The sequence below is a fragment of the Colossoma macropomum genome, unplaced genomic scaffold (assembly GCF_904425465.1).
Source record: "Colossoma macropomum unplaced genomic scaffold, Colossoma_macropomum, whole genome shotgun sequence".
In the NCBI taxonomy this organism is placed as follows: domain Eukaryota; kingdom Metazoa; phylum Chordata; class Actinopteri; order Characiformes; family Serrasalmidae; genus Colossoma; species Colossoma macropomum.
In genome coordinates this window covers 28,207,635-28,234,524 of record NW_023494806.1, presented here as the reverse complement: position 1 = coordinate 28,234,524, position 26,890 = coordinate 28,207,635, and the positions used below count along the sequence as shown (strand labels likewise).

Genomic DNA, 26,890 nt, shown 5'->3' with positions numbered 1-26,890 from the left:
TTCGACTGTGAGGGAGAAATGAGCAATGGTAAGTGGAATTTTGTCTATTACTCTGCTTAACCACCAGTGGGCCGCCCAGAAAACAATGAGCAAAACGCCAGCAGACCACCAGCTTTGCCATTTGCAGGCCGACAGTGGTCCACTATCCTCTTATTATCAGGGCTTGACTGCTGGGATAGGCTCCAGCTCCCCCCGCAACCCAGAAGGATAAGCGGCTTAGAAAGTGTGTGTATGTATTGAACTAAAGTAAAAAACTTTATATTTGAAGATAATTTTTGACGGTTTTTGGGAACACGTGGCCCATAGGATTAAAATAAAAACTAGCTCAGCCAACTACAACAGAAACCAAAACACCATTTAAGGTGGAATGGCAAATTCCAATATGAAGCAGGCGAAGAAGTCAACTTCAGCCTTGTGGTGAATGTTAGACTTGTTTTACCTGCAGAAGCTGTTAAAAATAGATCAAATAGCAAGAACTGTGTTTCTTTGGGTCTTTAGTTTTGCTGCCGTGAGGAAAATGGCCAGTTCACCTTGTAAGTTTCTCCAGTAAGAGTGTAAGTGCTGAGCGAGGGCGCATTGATGCTGTTGATGCTTTGCTTGTTTCCAGCTTATGGAGGCGAACTTGAACTCTAAATGCTTTGTTTGTCTTCCAAAATAAAATAAACCGAGCATAAACACAGTGACAGACATTTGACGATGCTTCTGTTTATTCAATTTACAGTAGAAAATGAATCCATTCACAAGAAAAATAATCGACTGTGTAGCTGTGTTCAGTCAGACTCTCCACATTTCTTCTACTTTCTCGAGTCTTACTGAGTCTTAAAACTGAAGTCCGAGTCAGAGTCCGAGTGTTGAAGTCGAGTCGCATATCTTTCTCGATTTTCTCGAGTCAAGTCATCAAATCTCTGACTCGAGTCAAACTCGAGTCCAGGTCACATCTCTGCACATCACACAACTCATTATAGTGCACAAGTGTGATGGCCCTTTAGTCCCATAACTTTAATAGCAGGACAGCTGAGTAAGCTCCTTCTCTTGGGTAATCGTTTCTAGCACCATGCCCCTGGTTGTTTGCTTAGGAGTATCAGTGAGGAAATGGAAAGTAAGGTGCGAATGTAATGGTTGAACTGTTCCTATCCTAATATGTTGCAAAAAAGACTGTTCTTAACCCTGAATATTTATTAAGCATTTAACAGATCATACATGATCTTTAATGTCTTTATACATTAATACATCTATTTTGCCATACTCTGTTCTAGCTGCATGCTATTAGCAGTCCAAGCTATAATCTGTATAATGTGAAGCTCTAACCTACAGCTCAACATTTTGATTGTTTTTGTATTATGTAACATAATACAATCTCAAAAAAACAAACCACACTGTACTTTTGAAAAATTAGAGGTGGCATAATGTTTGCTGTAAGTGTTGTATTAACATTAACAAAGGTAAATCAGTCAACAGAGGTGTACACACAGTAATCCATGCTATCACACAATAAAACAGAACCAACAACTTAAGATTTCTATGCATGTAAGCCTAAGAATACATGTCTGTAAGGATCAGCAAAAACTAGAACAAACCTATTTAAAGAGTCAATTAAAGAAACCAACAGGGAACAAGTGAAAGAATTTAACATAATGAAACCTGGGTGAAACTAAGATGGAGTCAATGTGGAGCAGGAATATCATATCACTGGCGACCTGTCCAGGGTGTATCCTGCCTTCCGCCCAATGACAGCTGGGATAGGCTCCAGCACCCCACCGCGACCCAGAAGGATAAGCGGTTTAGATGATGTATGTATGTATGGTAATTTGACAGTTTGTAATGTTAGACACCTAGCTGCCTAATATTTATCTCACTTATCTGATTTTATCCAAGAGTTTGCTGATATATATCTACTGTTGTGTTTTCTTATTCCAAATCCTTAACCTATCACAACAGTTTCACTGCTTCAGAGTAATATTCAAGAAGGTTTGAGCAGTAGTCAAAAAGAAAGAAAAGACAAGCATATTCTGTTTATAAAGGGGTTGCTTTATTTATGGAGTGAGTTATAGAGAGTTCTGCTTTCCCATGAGAGACGTTTTTGTTGTATCAGTCAATAAAGAATTAACTGGAAGCACACATGTAAAGAAACTTTGTATCAGGAAGTGCATGGCCAGTGACTGAGGTACTGCCATTAGCTGCACTGTGCCAGAGCCTTTCGTCTTCATTTCCTGCACCCTCCCTGTGAGGGATGCAAGATTCATTGCCATATAAGCTTTGCTGAAATATGTTAAAAATAACTTCCCAAAGAATATACACTAAAATTCAAAAGTTTGGACATAGCGACTTTCTTTTCTATTTATCACATTTTAGAATATTAATGAAGACCTTAAAACATAGAAATGGGTTCATATAGAATCACTCTAACCTGAATTTTTTGGCCTTCTTCTGAATAGGATTATTTATACTCTGCCTTCCCATCACAACACAGCTGACTGGCTGAAATGCATTAAAGAGAACAGACATTCCACTATTTTAACAAGACACACAGAAGAAGATATAATGATTGTGGTTTTAACTCTAAGTCCTACTAAGAAACAGCTTTTAAACATTGTTTACATTTTTTGTTTTGGGCATTTTTTTGTTGTTGTTTTTAGTTTTGGACAATAATTTTATATATCACTTTTAATGTTTATATTTGCCTTAAAACATTTTGAGCATATGCCTTTAGATCAACATGCATTTAAGTAAATTTAAACACATACAGTAAGGGGTGTACAAACTTTAGAGTGTACTTTTGGTAGAGTACATATTATGTGTAAGCTGTCTCATTTCACTTCATAACGATCTCTTTCACAAAAACATCAGTGTAGATGGTAAGCAACCATATATAATGGCAATTGTAGCTAATAGTCTGAGGCTGATGTGATTTGGCCATTGACAGATAGTTGCTGTAAGGAAACGTCTGAGCTTGCCTCTATATCAACCAACGCTGAAAAAAACAGAGCAGAAATGAAAACTTTCTTTTTCTTGAGATTAATTCTGCTCTACTGTTACTTGTGTGATTGCTTGAAGTACTTGTACGAGTCCTTGGTGCCATCTGAGAAAAAAAAAAGAACAATATGATTTCAGAAAGGTTAAGGGGCACAGCTTTAGCAAACAACAGTGATTTAATAATGAATTGTATCCGCCTCTACATTTATTACCTTTGGCACATTTAGTAAAACCATTACATTTGTATGACACCGCAGTATGCTGTAAGTTTGTTAATAATGTTTTAAGAAGAAAATGAGATTTTGTTGCTACTACGATCACTGATAGTGGCTTTGAAAAGGTTTAAACTGTTTGCTTTTGACAGGATCTGAAATAGTTCCTTTCAAGAGGAAGCTGGAATCAGCAGCATTCCTGGCCCTTCTCTTACATTGTTTTATAATGATTTGAAACGGGTGATCCTGAGCCCTAGACAGATGGTTGGGCAGAAGGCTCTCCGTGCTCCTATTTTATCACACAGCTTATGATAATATGCATTTTCTGTAGCCAAAGGGAGACCTGAAAGACCTCTACTAACCTCCCACCCTTCTTTTTTGAGCTGCCGGTAATCATAGACAAAACATTGACCTCAGTGGAGACTACTTTGTCTTGATGACTTGTGGCTGTAAAGCAGTTCTTTCTTAGCAGAAATGGTGATAGATCAGGTTTGTTTATTCAGTATCAAGTAGAATACTTGAACAAGGCACTAAGTAAGTATGCATAGTTTTTCACCAAACTATAACCAAACATCCCAGCAACTTGTTTTATTTAACTAATTACCCTGCTATTTAACATGAACCTGTCTACTTTTTCAAGAATAAACAATGTATTATTATTCCTTAGTTTTGGTAAAAAGATGTTGGGATTTAAAATTTCAGCACGGAATTTGTGAAAGGTAGCTGAGTAGAATATGTCATAGGGAGCTGAGCAGAATGTGTGACGGAATCAGAAAGAACTTTCAACAGTGAGCCAAGTGACTGGATCCAAGTCAGTGGCTGGACAGATTGAATCCATCAGAGGCACACATCCTCAGAATAACTTTGAGGCTAAGCGTTCAGTAGCATAATCAACATAAAATATTCTTGCTTTACAGCTGGATGTTTGAAGCACTGATGTTTGGAGTGCTGGAGTAGCTGTGGTCCCTTGGATTGTGAGCGGCTTGGTCCCCTACTGCCAGGATATCCCGTTTGGTCATCCAAGATTCAGGAAGACCTGGGAGGCTAGGGAGTCGTGGCTCCCAGTGTCAGACCAAGCTTGATCTGGGATTGAAGGAAACCTAGCAGGTTTAGGAGCTACGGTGACTAAGGACAAAAGCTGCTGAATCCTCTGAGGCACACTCTGAAACATTAATGATTTTTAGCAGATCTACTCTGGGCTAGGTTTAGCATTCATTAAGGATTATTACCGCTTTGTATGCATAGCAAGGTCTGAGGCAAATGAACCAGTAATCAAAGTGCAGCGCAATACCTTAAAGAGCTAGGCAAAAACACTGCATATGGACTAGGCATAAGTTAGTCCTTTGGGGTGGAGGCAAAGATGGGTATAAATAATTAAGAAGTGCTGAGTGATGTTTTCCATCTGCAGTGAGGAAGAAAAAAGTAAAGTGTTTCAAAAACATCAGACACAGTGATTAAATTTAGCATCCTGTCCCTTTTTTTTGCTGAACCCACTTTCTTTGATGCTATGCCTCACTGTTAAATGTAATTAGCTGATGAGTTGGAAGCTGGATGAATTGGAATTAGCTAATGGGCTGGAATAGCTTTTCCTGTGCTATAGCAGGGAAAATGCAAAACGCGAATGCTGTGACCTCAGAAACCACATTTGTATATCAAAAATGTAAAATAGTAATTTACATCTGAAATTGTAACTGAATATTTAAAGGATGAATGTAGTGAAGTCTAAACAACTGTATTGCTACATAAATTTTCATATCAGACATGTTAACCAAACAGCAAACAGAAATTAATACTAAAACTCTATACTTAGAATGTATAGAGTCTAAAGAAACTGAACCCTTGAAAGAAGCCAACCTCGTCTGAGCAGCATTGAAATAATTTACAAACTAAATCCAATAGTGAACCTTGTACACGTAGTTATGGATTAGGGCAAACTGTGGTGGCAAACATCTACTTTACACCTCTTTATCATCCCACCAGTCACTAAATGCAGGCTCTAAAAAGCAAAAGCAAAATCCTCATTTATGGACTTGCTTTGTAATGAAGGTAGGACAAAGGACCCTATGACATAATCAAAGAGGATTTGTTCTTTTGATTCATTCTACCACTTTAAAGCAATGGTTCGGCCAGAAGTCTACACAATTTAACGAACATTTCGCTGCTCCACAGAACGTGCTCTCACAAAGGTTTATATTCAGGCAATGTCGCCAAATGCCTAGTGAGTCTCCGAGTATCTGTTGCAATATGTTGCTAACTTATGGGGGCTGAATATGTTATGCAGGTTTGGCACATTGCAGCATGAGATGATACACGACCACCTAATTGAGCACACAAATAACGCCAAAGTACAAGAGGCACTGTTACTGGAAAATGTCAAGCTGTCCCTGACCATTGTACTGAATATAAAGAGCACAGCTGAATGTTCAAGTCCTTTAACTAAACAGCAAGGGCCTACCTCCAGCCAAGCAACCTCCTCAGATCCTCCTCCGCACTCCAGGCAGAATAAAACGCAGCAGCCTGACTCCTCCACTGACACTGTCAATGCACCGGGGATGATTACAGCATTCTCTGCTATGTTCACAGCACCCATGTGGCAACTGTGGATTGAGGTCTCATACCACAAGAGCCCAGACCTGCACAACTCATGGAAAGACATGTGGCAGCTGCATTAAGCTGAATCATTTTTCATGTATGTCACTCTGTCTCAGCTGAGTCTGCAACCACCATTTTCCACAATATGAACTCAGGGCTAGTAACATTCAAGTTGTGCAGTTAATCTCAATGATGTGTATAATCCATTACTCTTGGACACAGACACCAGTGTGTCTCTCCTGAATGTTGACACAAACAATTTTTAGTTCACTGCCATTGTCCATGCCAACTACTGCCCTTTGTGGTTATGGCAACTTCAGAATTGATTTAGTGGGCTCCCTCCACATGATGGTTCATTACAGAACCAAGGTTCTACCTAGCTTTGGCTTTCTTGTTGCCTGCCGTGAGACCCATCTAACGGAATTGGACTGCTTCACCACTCTGCACCCAGAGGTTCTGCACCCAAGGGCGTTGTGGAATTAAGACTGTGGCTAAACCTTGGCCATCAAAATGGCCTGTGCTTTTTGAGGGGCTGGGCTGCCTCTCTGCCTTTGCACATGAGCCTCTCCTTGACGCTTCTGTTATCCCAGTCATGCTGCCACTGCACCATATCCTGCGGACTCTCTGCAGTGGAGTCATCGTTGAGCTGCAGAAACTGCTAGAAGCTGGTGTTCTTGAAGCTGGTGTGCCAGTGGATGCCTCACCCTGGGTCTCTAAACAGGTGGTGGCCAAGAAGAAGTCAGGGGCTTTGAGGGTCTGCATGGACCTCTCAGCATTTAATAAGGTTGGGATTCCTGAAAAATATCCACTCCTCACCTCTGGGGAACATACAGCTCAGTTCCATGGCTCAACAGTGTTTTCAAAACTCAACCTCAGACAAGGAACAGACTGCTCTCAAGCAGCAGACAACTCACTACCTTTGTGACACATGTGGGCATGTTCCAGTATGCTTTCAGAAGTTCATAGTTTCTGTCCTGGCTGACATTCCAAGTGTCATCATCTACCTTGATGACGTTGTCATGCTTAGGCCCACCACTGAAATACACGACAAGCGACTCAAGAGTCTTTGCAGCCCTGTCCAGACACAAGCTGACACTCTAGGCTGACATGTGTGTCCTGTCTATACCAGTATGTGGGGTTCCTCTTGTCAGCAGGTGACATCACCTTACTCCAGTCTAATGTCCAGTCTAATGTGGATGCAATTCTAGTGATCCCTGAGCCCAGCTCTGCTGCTCAGGTTGCCTCCTTCCTGGGCTTGATGGGCTGCTATTATTAAAAGTTCCTCCTTCAGAACTCCACCACTACAACCCCACTTCACCAGCTGCTGTGTAAGGATGAGCTGTGGGTGTGGTCTCAGGCATGTAGTGATGCTGTGCATGCCCTCAAGGCCATGGGTCAGGCTGTTTTGCCAGTACAACTTTACTCTTCAGTTCACCCCAGGCAGTGACAACATTGTGGCTGATCTGCTCTTTCTTTGTGACTCTGCCCCATTCCATCACAGGGACACGAAACATAGGGAACAGGACATATGCTACACACAGACCCCTCCGGGTCATGGTCTCACTGTGGGAGCTGAGGGAAGCCTCTGAACTGGACCCAGTTCTCTCTCAGCTCTGCACCATCCTCCAAGATGGCTGGTCTCACAGGGTCCCAAAAGAGCTGGCTGCATTCCTCTGAGTCAAGCAGGACCTTTCCTGCTAGAATGGAGCTCATGTGGTGAATGGGATTTTCATAGTGGTCCCAGGTGCTCAGTATATGCGTGTTTTGGCTATGTGCCAACCTTCACTGTCTTGGGCCGGGTCAGGGTCCAGAGGCCTCACAGGGACAACAAAATGGCCTCATACTGGTTCTTTTCCCTTTAAGTCACTTGATTACTGGGCCCAGCTACCTGCCTTCTCAGCAGTACCAGTCAATGGCACTCCAGCTGCCTGGACAGCTGTGACATGCGTTGTAGATGACATACTCCAGACCCGCCCTCAGCATGGCATGATGCACTGTGTCTCAAGCAGTCCCTGCACAGGTCTCAGACGCCCTGTTGCCTCAGCTGCATCAGCTTTGTGCCTCTCTCTGCCCTAGCACAAGACCTCCCCCTGACCTGCTCACATCCGTTTGTGCCTGTGACAACATACCATGTTTGGCAGAGTGCAACCGGTGACTCTGGCAGGCCTAGCTATTAACTAGAAGTGCTAACTAAAATGGAGAGCCAGAAGGTAGCAAATACATGAAGGCTTCCTGAGATGTCAGTGCCTCTGCTCCACTGAAAACAAACTCGAGTGAGCTTCAACAAACTTGAGAGCAGCAGGATGACAGCACTGACATTTTACTGTAAGATCTCTTGTCTAATGGGAAAAGCTAATTAACAAAGGCTTGGCTAAACAAGTAGGTTTTTAGCCTAGACTGTGTCTGAGGCTCTAACAATGAAGGTTAATCTGGCTGTAGCAATCTGGACTAGCTGAGGCTTGTTAATGCTTTTGCTGGAACATCTATATAGTAAAGCATTATGTTAATACTACCTTGAGGCAATGAAGGCGTGAACTAGTTTTTCTGCATTCTGTAAAAGCAGTGCATTTCTTACTTTGTCAATATTTCAAATATGAAGAAAAACTACTCTAGTAATATTGCTTAAATGTGCATCTAAGGATCTAATATGATGGTAAGATATTTCACAGATGGACCTGACGAAACTGAGAAGTTATTAAGATTAAATTACACTGTTACAAAGTTGTTTCTAATAGCTTTTGGACCAAGAAGAACAACATCTTGAATAAGTTATTTGACATCCAGTCTTTTATGTCTTTTACACAATCCTCAACCTTATTAAGCTAAAATTTATCATCTGGTTTGGCTAATATATACAGTTGTGTGTCAACAGCGTAGCAGTGGAAATTGTTGATATGTTTACTGATAACAGTACTTGGTGATAGTACATATAATGTGAATAAAAGAGCCCCTAAAACAAGGCCTTGTGGAACACCATACTTTACTTTTGTTTGAACAGATCATTCGCTGTTTACCTTCAAAAACATTTTCTTGGTCAGAAAATAATAATACATCAATACATCAATTTCGCTGCTGTCTGAGGCTTAATCCAGACTGAAAATTTTAATGTATGTGATTCCTATGCAAGTAGGAATTAAATTGTTGCACAACAGCTTTCTCTTTCGGAAAATTCAAGATATATAACATTAAGATTTAAGGTTTATTCTTTGATAGGGATCTGAATTAGGTTAATTAATTAGAAGTTTAATTATTGCTAATTTAATGTGACCATTGCTAAAAGAAGAGTTTATTATTGATAAGAGAGGCTTTGTTATTTCTGGTAAACATTTCTTTAAGTAAAGGAATTTGATATAGCATGCAAACAGAAGGGTTTGAAGATGTTTACATATTTCACCTACATACTCTCAACCCCATCCCCACACTCTGACAATAATGCAAAAAAGAAACTAGACCTGAGAAATAACTTCAATAAAAACTTGTCCATGTTTGTGTTAGCAGGAACAAATGTAAACAAACAAAATTATTCATTCTAAGTTAATGTGCAATAGTGTATTATTTTCTGCATGTTATATTTGTGCACATTTTTGGTGTTGGGGGCTTTTCAGTGTTTAAAATATGGCAGGGCATGGGCTGAGATTTATTTAGTCTCAAGCTCTGGCAGTCAGAGGCCTGTGGGCACTGGTCCCAGTGGCTTGGTCAGTAATCTAAACTGGTCTTAACATGACATGACATAGTGTGCACAAAAGATGTTTTTCTTCCTAACTTTAGAAACTCTATGTGAATGCTGTGAAATCTATTACAAATGTAAGTGATTTCATTCGTCAGGCTTATTGTTCGTCATTCTCACATGGCCGCATACATCCTTGTATTTACTCTGTTCATGATTTGGTATGTTGTGTGGTAATTATTATCATTATTATTATTATCATTAGTAGTAGTAGTAGTAGTAGTAATAGCAGTAGTAGTAATAGTAGTAGTAGTAACCTGTATCATGTATCTTGAGTGCCTTTGTTGTTAATAAATTATTCGAGTAGGCAAAAGCTGTCCACAATTTCCACATCTTCTCCTTCACTGGTAAAGCTAGCAGTCTTTCCAGTCATTATAACCTTGGACGTCTTCATACTGAGCTTAAGTCCCATCTTTTCACTCTGTTTTTTAACCTCCTTTATAAGGGCCTTCATGTCTTCCAGATTTTCTGCTATGAGTGTTGTATTATCTGCATATTGAAGGTTATTGATGTTTATATTGAAGGTTATTAATAAAACACATGCTGACCTTCTTGAACACTTTGGCTTTTTCAATAATCCAGGATATATCAGCAATGATACTCTTTTTTTCCTTTAACTTCTTTGAATCCTGCCTGAACATTTGTCAGGTCTGTGTTGAATGATCTGGAGCACAACTTTACTGGCATATGGTATTTGGGAAATTATGTGATAGTTTGCACACTCTTCCTTGTTTTCTTTCTTTGGTATTGAGATATAAACTGACCTCTTCCAATCTGCTGGCAATTGAGCTGTTTTACAGGTTTGTTAGCATAATTTGGTGAGCTCTTTAACAGAATCTTCTTCAGAATCTTAAAATATTTCTACTGTCATGTTATTGATTCCTGTGTTTTTCTCCTTTGGCAATGTTCTCAGGGCCTGTCTGACTTCTAGCAGTGAAAGTTCGTCTGTGTAACCAACATCACTGTCTTGGAAATGACATCTTTTTGTAGAGGTCTTCTATGTATTCCTTCCATTGTTCTTTGATTTTTTTTTTTATCTGTTTTAATTTGTACATTGCCATCTCTTAGTATACTCACATGTATCTGTAATGTATTTTTGATCTCACATATCCTCTAAAAAACAATATTTGTTTTTGCATGTTTGTTCTCATTTTCAGTACAGATTCACAGATGTTGTTGTAGTATTGGTCCTTGTCCTTCTTGACACCTCTCTGAAATTCACAGTTCGCTTCCCTTAAAAGATTTTTATTCTTCTTGATTTAAGTGTTTGGTCCTACAGCAAGACATACAGTCCAAAACGTAATATGAAGTCCAAGTAAAATTGCTACAGGTTTTGAAATGCCAAAGTCAATGTCCAGAACTAATTAAAGGTGCTTTTGTAGCACTTGAAACAAGCTGTTCGTGCTCAAGAACCTAGTAAAATTCTCCACAGCCATGTGAAAGACTGCTTTTGAATTTAACAAGCATCTGATTGTGTTTATTGCAGCTAAAGGATATGCAGTGTAAAGAGATGTGAATGTTAAATAGATTCGTTGATTAAATAAATTAAATAGTATTAAGCAATAAAAAAATCTAATGTGAAATCAGTTCATTTAGGTTCGCCTTTATCTAGTAGGTTTTATTTAAAGTGACAAATATGCAATAACACGCTGTAAAATCTAACTGCACATCTTAAAAAAAGAATTATGTAAATGTAACTTAACTAAACGTAACTTAAATAATACAGAAAGTAAACTTAATCTGAAAAGCTCTATAAAAGGGCTACCACCTAAACCAAAACAGCCCCTGCAGTTTTAAGCTGTCCTATATGAACTGCTATTGGTTCTGCTTGATGCTGTGTTTTATATTTTTGTATATGTCCTGTGTTTTGCAGTACTAATAGTGTGCAAATCGCAAGAGAATGGAGCTACCAATTAATGACGGTTTCGGTTAGCAGTAGTCTTTTGTAAGGACTACTAGTGTGACTAATGCAGGTTCAGATATTGATGTTCTCATAAAAATATTAAATAAGCTGTAATAAAATTAGCTGATATTGTATGAAAAGCAATTCTGCGCTTTCCCCCAAGCAAATGAAGAATGATATTGATGGTGGCAACGACAGCATAAATCAAATGTTTCCTTTTCATTTCCTTTCTTCTCTTCCTTGTGCTTTTGTTTCTGTGTGGCTTGGCACTGTGGTGTTAGTGATGGACTGAAAACTCTGTTAATCTTCATAAAAGCATCTGTGGAGTTCTAGAGGAACACTATATTGTGGCAGAACCGACTAATTCTTATTGTATGTACAAACATCAGAAATGTGGACTTTGGGTTCAGTAAATTAGATGGGATCTCTGTTAATAATTTTAGAACTGGATTAATTGTCTTATGAAACATTGATTAGCCTATGATTAGAGATGTCAATAAAAGTACAAGTCATTTGTCTTGCTCAAATTCAATTATCATGCTGGGTTTTGTCTACCTGTGCTTGACACCTGTACTCTTATAAGTTAATTCAACAAAATTAATAAATAAATAAAACTAAATGTAATCTCAAGTGCTTCGAAATATTTAAGCTCATCAAAAGAGTTTACATAAGAACCCATTGTAAGTAGACGTGTTTCATTTGAAAAGAAGCAATATGTTGAACACATACATTGGCACTGATTGTAGCATCTGATTAAGCAAATCTTTAAGATGTGCTATATTTGAACTCCATAGACAGTTAAGTGATCTCTGCTTACCATCTCATTCCATCTCTTTCTGTTTTTTCCCCATTCAGTCTTCCTCTCTTTCTTTTTATATTTCTAGTCCAATGCCACTGAGTGACGAGACCTCAGAAAACCCAAATAATCATCAATATTAAAGAACTACAGAGACGTTCTTGCCAAGCCTTTGCACACCTAGCCCCAAAGGAAAAGAGGGGGTCTTTATTGCATAGGTATACCTGCCACTGGAGTCGCAGTATGTACAACTGTTTTTCTACACCATGTTACAATGCAAGTCTGTTTCTGCACCCAGATCTATTTAATGAAAGTGCAGAAAGGGGTAGTAACTAGCTACACTTACTTAATTACTTGAACTTAAGTACAATTTAGATGGTAGATAGTTATTCACCAAGTAAATCACAAAGTTTTATTGGGGCTGTGTTTTCAGATGTTTGAAAATGGCCATACTCAAGACAGCATGCATAAAGGCTGCATTTTCATTTTTTTGATCAGGTAGCACTAAAAAGGCCATAATAAAAATATTAATCCTAATAAATGTAATGGCTGGCTTGGCAGTTGGGAAATTGTTCAATACTGCTAAGTAGTGTAAATAGCCCTATGACTTGACAAAATATGGATGGAGACACAGATGGATTGCAAATACAAGGAAAAACCTGAATAAATTAGTGGAGAAACATAAGCAGTGCTTCAGTCACAAAGACTGCTCAACTGGGTAGTGTAACTGGGTTGCAGTGCATAATTTGGAGCTCTAGCAGTAACAACAGTATGTAAATTAACGCTAGAGTGATTTGTTTACATTTTTTACTCTTTGACCCTAGCTTCCATCCCAGCCCATATGCAAAAAGCACATTGTTGATAAACTCATATACTCCATATACTCATCAACATATCACATCAATTATGGATTTGATCACAAGTCCCTAAGCCCCAAGAGGTGTGCAACCATTGCTTTACTAGTGGAGCACTGTTGAAGCCTGGTGCCTCTTATTCAGAGATAGATGGTTCTGTTGTGATAAAAAGCCAGTAGCTGCAGTTATGTAATATTTTATCAAGTTTGTGACAATTGTTCTTCTAAACGCACTGCTTTATCTGGTATACTAACATGCTGCAGCAATCTTAAAAGCAGTAATTGTACAGTGTACAGTTCCACTAGGTGTGTACAACCATCCTTCAATGGTTGAATTTAAAACAGATGTTCCCAATCTTATCTAACTTGCAGCCCACAAGAACAGAGGTTCCCAACCTTTTCTAACCTGCGGCCCACACAACTGACATACAAAAGCTTCCACAGCCCACAAGATTCAACCAGATAATTTAAAGTGCAAACAAATGTAATACAAAATCAACGTAGCCTGACAATTTTGCTTGGTATTATAATACAACGCAAAACACTACAAAATCACCAAACATTTTCTAACTCTTCTAATGAGTTAGCTGATGTTGCAGCTACCAAGTGCTGAATGACATGCTGAGGAAATTCAATTTCAATAGGTTTAGATGCATATCTGTTTAGCCTCCAATTGACAGCATCATTTGTGTGGCTTTAAAGCTGTAGTTATTTGTTTTCTGTTCATGTGAAGCCTAAAAGCCTTTACACACCAAACATGATTTATTTGTGCAGTATTTTGTGACAACAGTAAGTTAATTAAATCATGTGTATAACTGAAAATATACTGCACACCAGACGCAAAATGCCCAACTTTATTGCTATCCGATTTATATTGTTATGGTTGCGCATTGCTTTCTATCCGATTTACATTATTCTCGTCTTTTATTATTATTATACCGCGTTTCTTTGCCGCGTAACTCGTCCCGCAGCTTTCGAAATATCAACACCATTCCAACTCCGGATTGTCCGGTCTGATTGTGTGATGTGTGCTTGTATACAGCTTTTTGATCGGATGCACGGATTCCGTGTAGCAGTGGAATTTTGTGAATTTTTTTCCCATAGAGAATGAATGGGGTGAACATTTGCATGCCAATCTAAGGTACTTCTGCTTGCCCAGGGCAGGCCCCCAAGCATGAATTCACTGTTGTTCTGACCCGCACTCATCCGTTTGTCGTTTTATTCCATCCTTCGTTTCTCCCATAGACTTACATTGACTGAAATGTTGGCAGCATGCCACACGTTATGTCACAATGGGCCCCTCTCTCACACACCCATACAAACTCACGCACAGAGCACAATGTCTCACATGCTCACAGCTTAATGCTCAGCAGTGTCAGCACACATAATGATTTTTTTAAGGTGGAACTGCTTTTAAGGTGGAATTGCACTTAGCTAGCACAAGAACTAATCCACCGCCATGCTGACCCGTGTCATTTTTTCATCCCTCGTTCCTCTTATTGAGTCCCATTCATTTTCGCCACCACTCAAACTCTATTACTTCTTTACCCGACAGTCACCATAAAGCATGTACTCATTCAGGGCAGGTCCCCAAGCTCTAATTCACCACCTAACTGACCCGTACTCCTCTATTTGTCGTTTTTTCGTCCTTTCTTCCTCCCATAGAGTCCCATTCATTTTTACCACCACTCAAACTCTATTACTTCTTTGCCTGACACCCACCGAAATGCAAGTACTCACTCAGGGCACCACTCCAAGCTCTTATCCACAGCCATACTGACCTACACTCCTCTATTTGTCATTTTTTCATCCCTCATTCCGCCCTTAGAATCCCATTAATTTTCGCCACCACTCAAACTCTATTGCTTTTTTACCCGACGGCAAACAAACTACATGTACTCACTCAGGGCAGGTCCCCAAGCTCCAATCCAAAGTCATTCTGACCTGCACTCTTCTTTCTGTCGTTTTATCATCCCTCGTTCCTCTCACTGAGTCTCATTCATTTTTACCACCACTCAAACTCTATAACTTCTTTGCACGACAGCCACTGAAATGCATGTACTCACTCAGGGCACACCCCCAAGCTCTAATCCATAGCTATACTGACCCGCACTCCTCTATTTGTTGTTTTTTCATCCCTCATTCCTCCCATAGAGTCTCATTCATTTTTGCCACCACTCAAACTGTATTACGTCTTTGCACGACAGCCACCAAAATGCAAGTACTCACTCAGGGCACCGCTCCAAACTCTTATCCACAGCCATACTGACCCGCACTCCTCTATTTGTCATTTTATTCCATCCCTCGTTTCTTCCATAGGCTTCTATTCATTTTCGCCACCCCAAAAAATCTATTACTTCTTTGCCCAACAGCCATCAAACTACATATCCTCACTCAGGTCAGGCCTCCAACAGTAATCCACGGCCATACTGACCCGCACTCCTCTATGTGTCGTTTTTTCATCCCTCATTCCTCCCATAGAGTCCTATTTATTTTTTGACCTGTAGCCCTGTTTTTTCCTTTGCCCAACAGCAACCAAAATGCACATACTCACTCAGGGCAGGTCCCCAAGCTCTATATCACAGACACACTGACCCGCGCTCCTCTATTTGTCGTTTTTTTCATCCCTCATTCCTCCCATAGAGTCCCATTCGTTTTCTTTTGCAACAAAAGCCCTAATCTGTCTTTTTCTCAACAGCCACCAAAGTACATGTACTCACTCAGATCAGGTCTCCAAGCTCTACTGACCCGCACTCCTCTATGTGCAGTTTTTTCATCCCTCGTTCCTCCTATAGACTTCCATAGTACCACTGCGCAACCATTCCGTGTTTCCTTCAGGAAATGCACTTTTCTAGTTTTATTTGTACTCTGTTTAATATTTGCGAACTTTTGCTGGTAACAGGATTTCTTTTGTGATCTGCTTTCTCACAAATGGTGTTACCATCTCCAAAATTAACTCAAACAGGGCTCAAACTGAATTGCAAACATTAAGCTGTGTGTGAAAGTTTTCATAAAATTCCAGATAAGATTTTCGACTCTCTGCTGCATCTTCATTTTGGTTTATTTTTGGTTTTGGAAGTATAGTGCTGAATAGATTTCAAGTTTGACTGCAGTTCTACTCAGTACTTAAGTTTTTTTTTTACCTGGCACTTTGTACTTCTGCTTAAGCTGGTTTTTGGAAAGGTACTTTTACGTCTATCTGAGTCATTATTTCAATGAAGTCATTATTTGTTGAATTTTTGATGGAAGATGTAACACCTATGTTATTCACCAAGTAAATCACCAAGCTTTATTGGGGCTGTGTAGAATGGTGAAAATGCAACATTGTTTTATTTGCACTCTGTTTGATATTTGCAAACTTTTGCTGGTAACAGGATTTTTTTTGTGATCTGCTTTCTCACGGATGGTGTTAGCATCTCCAAAATTAACTCAAACAAGGCTGAAACTGAGTTGCAAACATTAAGCTGTGTGTGAAAGCTCTCATAAAATTCCAGATAAGGTTTGAGACTCTCTGCTGTATGTTCATTTCGGTTTACTTTTGTTTTTCTCAGTCTAAGATATGGTGGCTGTTTGTAGGTGACCCAGCATCGATATCTTTCTTTTTGAAAGACCCTGTTTGTAACCATTTATTCATGATGTATTAATTTCATGTGAACAAAAAGAGAAACACTTTACGGTGACTTGCGCTGAAAATGTAAGCATAGCCAAGACTAATAAATAAGGTTGACCTAAATTTTGACCTAAATATTTTTGCAAATAATTAGTCAATAACATTTGGTTAAATGTCTTAATATTATAAAGAGCAAAAAAATCTGTCTTTTACAGTAGTTTCTCTGTGGAAGTTAAATGAATTGTAACCAAAATGAACTCTTGAGGCTCTGCATGGAGCATATGAAGATACAGTATCACACAGTAGCCATAAGAGGGATGAGTCAATCGTTCCTCACAGCTGTTCAGCCAGGAACAGAGTAGTTGTCCTGTAAATTAGATATTGTGGCAAATCCTATGTAAACAAGAAGATAATGCTTAGGTACACTTACATATTGTAACATTGTGTTGCTGCATTCCTTACTGTATATCGGACATGGTACAGTAAGCAACATTTTTTGTGGGTAATCAAAAAATGTGATTTGAAAATGTAAAGTGTTTATTCAGTGTTTGTTGTGGGCATATGTATATTTTTGTATTACCAAAGAGTGCTTCTTGTTTTGCAGCACAGTTTGATCAAATTCACAGAGTTTATAAAACCTCTGTTCAAACCTTTTTAAGACCAGAGCCCTGAAAATTCCACGTTACATTTTCAGCTTCTTTGACATTGTAGATACCATGATATCATACAGCTTGTGTAATTGACAATTAAAATTTTTCCTTATGTTGTTTTAAAATGCTTTAGAGATTCCACTGGATTGAACATCATGACAGATGCAATGACAGGCACAAGGGGTATCCATTCACAGTCTGGGCCTGGCCCTGGTCCAGAGCTGACTGATGAGGAGAAAGAGATTATTAACTCTGTAATTGCTCGAGCTGAGAAGATGGAAGCCATGGAGCAGGAAAGAATTGGGTAAGAGATGAGAGTGTAACGTGACAGAATGAATCAGATTTAGTGCACGTCCATCATTAAAATGTTATTGTAAGAACTGAAATCTTGGCTGATTTTTGAAGCTTAACATCACTACTTCACATCAGGGGTCTCTGACCTTTTTTGTAAAAGCTGAAAGAACAGATGGAAAATGATAGCTTCTCTGCTCTCTTCTCTTTTAGAAGTAGACCTGCCCTAATATCCTTCTTCCTCCTCTGAGATATTTCAATACTTAACCCTCGTATGGTGTTCGGGTCTGTGGGACCCATTTTCAATGTGTACCAAAATAAAAAATGAAACGATTTATTATTATTTCAACTCCTGATTCCTTGGCCTTTGATCATTTTCTATGAAGAACATAAAAATTACACATTTTCAATGACTTCACACTGTACACCCCCTACACATTTATATTACACATGTGGTGCTGGGGTGAACCTGTGGGGAATAGAAGTGTGGAGGTGCTGTGTCCCTTCACTTTGTTCTCTTACATGGCCTGCTGTTAGTATGTGTGTGTGTGTGTGTGTGTGTGTGTCTGTGTGTGTATGTGTCTGTATATGTGTGTGTGAGGGTGGACAACATGGACAGGCTGCTGACTGGTTACAGCTGCAGAAGGAGAACCCTACGCTGTCCACTTGTGATATTTAAAACATCTGGTATTTTTAAGTAAATTGTTATGGTTATTATTTAAATAACCAATAATGCAGTGGGTCCACCAGACCCACTGAGTGACAAAAACACAAACACCACACAAGGGTTAACTTAAAACCCAGACAAAAGAAAATAGTAATGTCTTCCCTGACAGCAGTGAAGAAGGCAATTTTGAAATTTCGTACAGAACCGAGTGTGCACTCAAGGTCTACATTCTTGCTCTGTTTTATGGATGGTACTGGAGTGGGTAACTGCCAGACTGAATTGAGCAAAGGCTGATAATGTGGTCACTTAGTCTGTGGCAGCTGACTTTGTTTAAAGTTTGGGACAGGCCCTAGTCTAGCTGAATTTATTTTTATTTAATTGTGTCTCTTTTTTTATTACTGTTTGTCTGTTGTCTGTTGTTATTTTTGTACTGAAAATGTTTGATAAAAATATTTTCACAAAAAAGCTGAAAGAATAAAAACATTCAATTTGTTGCCAACAGTATATCTGAGTGATTGTTGCAAATAATTCAAGGTCTCTATCCAGCTTAGGCATTACTTCCCTCATCATTAGTGCTTTGAAAAAAAAATACAGGATTCACCAACACAAAACAGTTTAGTTGCAAATTTACCCCTTGAAATCCCAGGCTTATTACACACTAAGGCTTATTATTCAATAAATACAGGGACTTCAAAGCAAACTAGTTATTGTTATTCCTAGGTTATAGATGTGTGTAATAAAACTCAGGGCCTGCCAGAGGGCTCTGGCCATTTAAAGGGTTAAACCTTAGACCATTTCTGTAGAGAGCAGGAAAATTTCCATGGAAAGCAGGCAAAGAATAGCCAGGAAAAATTAATACAATCTGTCTCTTTTCATGCTCAAAAACATTGCTGAGTTGATTTATAAATGAAGAGGTACAAACATTTTTTTTTAAAAAACTAACAACACAACATGAAAAAATTGTCTTCTAAAATGTACTGGCACTTTCATTGAAATGACCGTTAACAAGGGACATAACAGACAGGAAGCGAGACAGGTTTTTTTTAACAAAGTAAAGACTACAAAGAGCCAGCAAAATGTCAAATGCTTGTCAGACAACTACTATTGCAAAATACGTTTTCCATGATGTGATCTGTCAAAAATCTCCAGTGTCCAGATAGTTTTACTGTATTGATGTAATAGACTGTTTATATTGTGTTAATATTGTGACTAATTGTGACTGCTAATATTTAGATACCTGGCTAGCTCGTAATGAATGGCTGACATCAGCAGGCTGAGTAGCAGTATCAGTCAATATCTTCTATTTGAATTATATTTGCTAACATGCCAATTTAGAATGGATTTTAAACTAAGCTCACTGACAGAGATTTTTAACAAAAAACACATAATTCTACAAAAAAAGTATTCATTTACATAGAGTAGACCTGATATCCAAATGAATGTCACCAGGTTTTAAGGAAATTATAAAGTAGACCATGTCTTTTCTTTCTGATTGTGAGTTTCTTGGTTATTTTCACAATAAAAACACTCCACATGCATTACCATGGAGACTGGGTGGGCAGACTTGGCTTTCCATTGGCTCAATAGGCTACAGGCTGAAGGCTTGAGGTGTGTTCACCAGACACATTATTTCATGGCCACTATATAAGGTTTTCCTACGGAAAGAGTTAAAGAGTTTCAGAACTCGAGTCATAAGGTTATTCCTTCACAATCTTTACTCCTGGAACAGGGTTTCCATTATGCTCTGACCCATTTCTACCCAGTAAGATATTGGCCATAAATAGAACACTGGAAAAACTAGTTAAGATCTTTCTTGTGTTACTAATAGTAGGTTTCTATTGGACAGAGATGTTCAAGGAAACATTCATGCTCAAACTTGAATGAACAAATTATTTAAATATGCTTTCATACCTTCTGTGTATGGTAGGCGTCTGATGAATCGTCTGGATAATATGAAGAAGACTGTGTGTGGAGATGGGGTGTCTCGCTGCTTGTTGTGTGGGGAGCAGCTAGGTTCTCTTGGGAAGTCTGTAGTCTGTGAAGACTGTAAAAAGGTAAACATTGGTTTCTTATTGTGATCTTGCATTCGTTTTTGCATTGGTTTCATCTAAAAAAAAGTCTTGTGTAATTTTTGTTGTTTTTATGTAATATAAAATGTAGTAATCAACCAGTCGTCACCATTCAAATACAAAGTTTTGTAAAATCAAATGAGAAGAAAACAGCTAAGCAAGATATTGTTTAGCATGCCCTGTTTATATTTACATTCCTTTATAGTCAGAAATAATAGATTTCTACCTATAGAGGAATAGAAATGTAAGCATGGCATGCTGAACTTTAAATTGCAATATGCAGTAAACCTGTGACTTATATGGCTGCAGCTGCATCATTCTTAGCTGGCCCAACAGAAGGATGAAGGAGGTTAATGGACTTTGGTAACATTTTACTGTAGGTAAAGTTCATAAGAGTACATGACAGTTACATAAGCTTTTCATGACCACTGATGTAAACCTACATGAGCATTTATCAAGACTCATTCCAATAAGCAGCAGTTGTCATAAAGGTTGCATTTGTCAATATGAAGTGGTTGTTAACATAACACTTCTCATAACACCTTCTTGATTGAAATGTCAGAGATTGTTAATTTTTAATGGCATTGTTTCAATTTGATAGTTCATCATCTGTTTCTAAATACTATACTGGACATTTTAATCCTGACAAAATTTCTAATCCAAGTCATTCACTTTACTTAAGTACCAGCGAAAAATATAGAACTATGTCAGTACATTGCTAGGCCTTGCCATTGGGCTTAATAAAATTTTTATAAACATGATACATATATCATATTTATAAGTATGACACTTAAGGGTCAGAGAAAAAATACATAAATGTGTCTTAACAGATCATCAGCATTAAAACCTTCACAATATGATTGTTTTGATTTTGCAACCTCTCTCACCTGTTAAGTTGTGTAACATAATTATTATTATGTGTCTGATCAAAAATGCACTGAACTTCCAGATCAGTTGTTATAACATGCTAACAAGACGTACTTGGCAATAGTGTTTTGTCAACCTGACATTGAAGTTGACAAAAGCAGTTTTAAAAACTACTGCATGTTGGAAAAAGCCTTTATGCATGTCATTTGTCATGAAAGCCTTATTTAACTGTCATGTAGCCTTATGAACTTGACCTACACAAAAAAGTGTTATTTGCACTTTTTATATTTATTATTATGGATTTTTATTATCACTGCAACAATATTTTCATTTTTTTGGTACAATACAGTACCAAAACATTTCTAGCATCAGCGCTACCTGCTCAAAAATGTGCATGTAGTTCTATAGTCCTACAGTGCATATAAGCCTTTCCTGACCACTGGAAATGTGGTAAATGTGTTAATAGCTATCTTTATCACAGTAGTGGAGGAGACTAGTGCGTGTGCTGATAAGACTTTATTAGGCACCTTCAGAAAACAGTCTAGACCAGAAATGTGCTAACCCACAAGCATAAAAATAGCCAAAGATTTGAAAACACGGGAAAACTACCTAGGACAGGCTTACATGTGAATAAATAAATGGTCTGAAAAAAAAGGATTCAGACAACAGACAATGGTGTAGGACTTACAAGCACAAACAGACAACACACCAGTATTGGGGCTGAGCTAATCTTACCTCAGAAAGAGAATGTGGATGATAACAAAGAAATGAACAGAAAAAAACAAAAACTACCCTGAGCTGTACTGTTTTTGAAGTCTAGCCAAACTACCAAAACAGAAAGCAAAACTAACAAGCTACATGAGGCCAGGGGTCGACAACCCAAATGTTGAGAAGAACCATTTTGTCAAGTTTTGACAAAAATCTAACCACTTTGGGAGCCACATGTGCTAATGTACTAGTATAGGCTAAGAATATAATGTAGATAAAAAATGCAGACTTATTTTGCTCTACTTTAAGCTTTAGCTCAGCTGTAGCTGCTTTTCTCGCAACTCTGACAGGAAACTTTTCCACAAAAGTAGAACAGTTTTTTGTAAAATGTCTCTTAACGTTCTACCTTTTACGAAACTGAAGTCAGCTTCTCATTCGCCATCCTCTTGTTCGAATTTTTACCGTCCCCCCTTAAATGGTGCCTGTGGTGCCAGAAGGTAGCTAACTATGTAGCTAACTGTTGCACCATTTAAGGTGGAACAGGAAATTTTGAATGAGAAGCTGACTTCAGCTTCGTGACTTTTTAGTGTTTGATAGTTTCTCGTTGCAGATTAAACATATCAGGAATCCAACTGAAATGCTTACAAATGCAAACAAGTCATTTAGTCTCCAAATGATCAATGTTTGTCTTAAACCTTTCTCTTTGCCATTTCGTTAGCAACTAGCTAGGAGAGATTGTTATCTGCGTTGCTGTGTGACCAGCAGTCTGTTTGCTGACTTTCAGGATTAAAGGGTGAATAAGCAGTTATACATGTAACTCCAGCATTTAAGACTATTTATTGTTAAAATTATGTTAGAACTGTTTGTTAGAATAAATCAGCAGAGCTTTATTTTACTGCACAGTAATTTTTATCTAAAAGTCTAATTCTGCTCTGGAGCCGCAATAGGCCCTTTTCACATGAAACGGAAGAAAGCAGCGTTACCCTGCAACGACTACTTACTGCAGAAAAAATGCAGAAATGTGAAAAGGGCCTATAGGGCAGTGAAGGAGCCACCTGCGGCTCCGGAGCCCCTTTTTGCTGACCCCTGCGCTAAGCTAACCTTCCCAAAATTACAGGGGACAGCACCCACCCTCTAACCTAGTGTGCCTAGACAGCAGATTTTATCTACGTGGTGTAATGTAAGTGCACGCACAATCTAACCTGTTCTTAAACCGAGGGGACTACCATGAGAAAAACGAGATAAAAGGGAGAAGTGAGAGCACTAGACAGAGCTAACAGCCCTATCACAATAAGAAGCCAAAACACTGGACAGAACTAACAACACTAGCGAACTAGCTACAGACTGACAATGGAATAAACAACCTAAACAGATCAACAATTCAGTATAAGCGAATCATCAATCAAACACGAGAGCTAGAGGCAAATGAGTGAGGACAGCCGCACTGTCCACGCTGCTTTTAAATGGGAAGCTTTGCCTCTTTTTACCACAAGACTGTGCTTATTTGGGTGGCTGACACTAGCTGGATGAAGATTGACAGCTCACTCCGCCTACAGAAAGACAGAGCGGGACAGAGACACTGAAACACTGAGATATTTTAAAAGCAACAAACAGACCAGAGGATGTATATCAATGGTAGTGCCTGAGTCAATAGTGCAAAACAGGAGGAAATGGTAATGAATGGGAGGCAACTAGGCAGAGCCGGTGGTCAATAGGCTGGAGGCGCCTGAGTAAGACAAGAGGCATGGATGAAGTTGTGACACTGCCATTGCAATGATGAGTCTTTCAAATTATGTTTTTCAGTGAAATGTGTCTTTTTCTAGAACATGTGCACCAAGTGTGGCGTGCAAAATAACAGCCGTCCACGGTCTGTATGGCTCTGCAAGATCTGTAATGAACAGCGAGAGGTGAGAGACAGAGACTTGATGACCAAGTTGCATTGTTAGGATATAGGTTTTGCCACAGGAATGAATGAGGATTAGGACAAACATAAATGCTCTTTAGAGAACGTTGTTTACATAAGAGGCTACACCCTCTCTGATGTGCTGATATAGCTGTTATATAAAAAACAAACAAAGCAAATAATTGTTGCTTTTCAGAGTTAATGTGAGGCATTACCTTATTTTGTCTATTTCTTGTTTCTTCCAAAGGTATGGAAGCGATCTGGGGCTTGGTTCTTTAAGGGCCTACCTAAGCAGTTTCTACCTTCACCTATGCCCATTTCCAAATCCAAAGAGCCTAATTTCCAGAAGGCCGCTGAGAACCAGGCTACACTTGATGCATCTGTAGCTGCTGCCCAGCCAAAACCACAGGCTAATAGTAACTAAGATAACTATTAACCGTATCCTTTGAAAACTTTGTCAATATTTGTGAAGCTATAATGCTACACGTAGACTTCCTAATAATAGTAATTTTGGAATTCGTAATCAGTAATGAGCATTTACTTATGTCTAGTAGATTTGAACATATGTAAGAGTTTTTTTTCAGTTTCTAAAATTAGTACAATAAAAAGAAAAGGACAAAAAAAATATCGTACAAACACATATAACAACTTTTGAACTAGATTAAATACTTAAAGTAATTTAGATAGGGTAATTTCATGATAAATGGTCACTTGTGCCAAATATCATAAAAGTATGTAAGAGCAAACTAAAGATACTCATGGTGTTTAACTGCCAGCAATTATGTTTAGGTTAATTAGGCTCCCACTGAATGTAAGCTCCAAACTAGATAGACTGAATTAAGTCATTTTCATGAAGTTTGATAAAGTTTGATTTGATAAACATACACCAGATGGACAAAAGTATTGGGACACCTACAGGAGCTTTTATGAAATCCCATTCTAAATCCATTGGCATTAATAGGGAGTTTGTCCCCCTTTGCAGCTATAACAGCTTCTGCTCCCCTCTGGTGGGGGTTTCTACAAGATATTGGAGTGTATCTGTGGGAATTTTTGTCCATTCATCCAGGAGAGCATTTGTGAGGTCAGACACTGATGTTGAATGAAAGGGCCTGGCTCGCAATTTCCTTTCTAGTTCATCCCAAAGGTTTTTACTGGGGTTGAGGTCAGGGGTCTATGCTCTATGGTGACCCTGCTCTGTAACTTTACATGGTCTGCCACTTTGTGGCTGAATTGCTGTGGTACCTAAACACTTTCACTTTTCAGTAATTCCACTCACAGCTGATAGTGGAATATCTAGGAGGGAAGAAATTTCATTAACTGACTTGTTGCAACGGTGGCAGCCTATTACAGTACCACACTCAAATTCAGTGAGCTCTTTAGAACGACTCATTCTTTCACAAATGTTTGTAAAGGCAGACTACATGGCTAGGTGCTCGATTTTCTACACCTGTGGGACTGAATGAAACGCCTGAATTCAGTGATTAAGAGGTGCATCCCAATACATTTGTTCATATAGTGTATTTGACTAGATAAAAGATACAGTGATGCTTTACTTGTGTGTGAGCATGTTGTGCATTTTAACTGTATTATGTTCTCATTACCACCCAGATCTGGTGGAGAGTCAGGCAGCTTGTCCAGAAATGCAGCCAGCAGGTAAGAGCAATAACCTCATATGAAGGGATATCAACCTTTTTTTGCAACTTACAGCCCACACAAATGACCACAAAGTCTTCTGTGACCCAAAGGATTTTTAATAGGCTGAAGAGAGGAAATCTGCAAACAGAGTTTTTGCTCTGTTTGACAGTTTAGACAAATATTCACTGTGTTTGGTCTCCAGATAACAGTGTAAACTGTTGAGCTTCAAAGGCTTGTTTGAAAAGACTCCTGAACACAGGGAGGTAGTTACTCATTTTTAGTTCTCCCACACATGAAGCCCAGCACTGCTGCTCACTGCTGTTTTCTCAATGTCTTGGCTCATGCCTGTTTTTCTGAATTTTCTCAGTCTCAGATATGGTGGCCTGTTCAGATGTAGATGGCCCAGCCCCGTGATATTTCCTAGTTTTAATTTAGTTCCTTACAATTGAAAGGGAAACAAGCTTGTACTTGTGCTTGTCCAACGCTCTGGAGAAAAGTCTATTCATATAGCACTGTGGTACATGAAGAGGACCTTGAGTCTTGATTCTTGGAAACTGGAAGACCATTCTCTTTCAGGGTGCTTTAGCATAGTGTTTGGAGTACACAAGAATAGTGGGAATAATTAGCATTAGACAAAGCATTGAAAAAAATGTCAGTCTCATGTGGAGTATGTTCTGAACACATTGGGCCTCATTCACCAACTGTTCTTGATAATTTCTTCTTAAAACCCACTCACACAGCTGTTACGAAGATTCTGACATTCACCAATGTTTTCTTATTTGGAATTTGTTCTTAGGTAAGAACAGAATCTACACACACACACACACACACACACACACAAAGGTGCACAAAGGTGAGAATATTTCTGCGCTTAAGAACACGTCATGAATCTGACGTAGACCTTTTCTTAAGACCTTTCTTAAAAACACATTTAAGAACAAACTTAGGAAGATATTGGAGAATGAGGTCCAGGTATTATTACTTAGTTATTGTTTTATATTGTATGTATTTACATTGTATGTATTATAGTTATTTGATTACAGATGTTGGTTCTGAATGGTACAACTGCTCTGTCATTGGAAAATCGTCATTCAGTTTGATCTTAAATAATTGCCCTCTGTTAGGTAACATACCAGAATTGGACAATTACTGCTCTCCTTGAACCGCCTTCAGCCCCTGTGACGTTGCATGAGCAGCAGCTCAAGAAATTCTCTGTGGCTGGCTTCAAGTAAATCAGGGGAAGGAATTGTGAGCCATCTCTATCCTGCATTGGTAGTTATCATGTGAGGGGGAACTGGCAATGACTAAACTGGGAGAAAATTGGTTAAAATTCATAAACCTCATATAAGATAATATGTGGAATATTTTGATACAACAGATGCATGTTGCAAAATGTTCTTTTACAAATTAACCATGTATTTACTTACTCAAATA

General features: G+C 38.7%; 1 protein-coding gene across 1 annotated transcript in view; it reads left to right on the top strand.

Annotated features, from left to right (window-relative positions):
* rph3ab (rabphilin 3A homolog (mouse), b) overlaps window positions 1-26,890 on the top strand; it is a 61,570-nt gene that overhangs the window by 15,526 nt on the left and 19,154 nt on the right. The window contains exons 2-6 of the mRNA XM_036598578.1: window positions 17,450-17,620; window positions 20,202-20,328; window positions 23,742-23,825; window positions 24,069-24,237; window positions 25,430-25,474. Coding sequence (XP_036454471.1) covers window positions 17,472-17,620; window positions 20,202-20,328; window positions 23,742-23,825; window positions 24,069-24,237; window positions 25,430-25,474 — 574 coding nt within the window. The 5' untranslated portion in view covers window positions 17,450-17,471. The remainder of the gene's footprint in view (window positions 1-17,449; window positions 17,621-20,201; window positions 20,329-23,741; window positions 23,826-24,068; window positions 24,238-25,429; window positions 25,475-26,890) is intronic.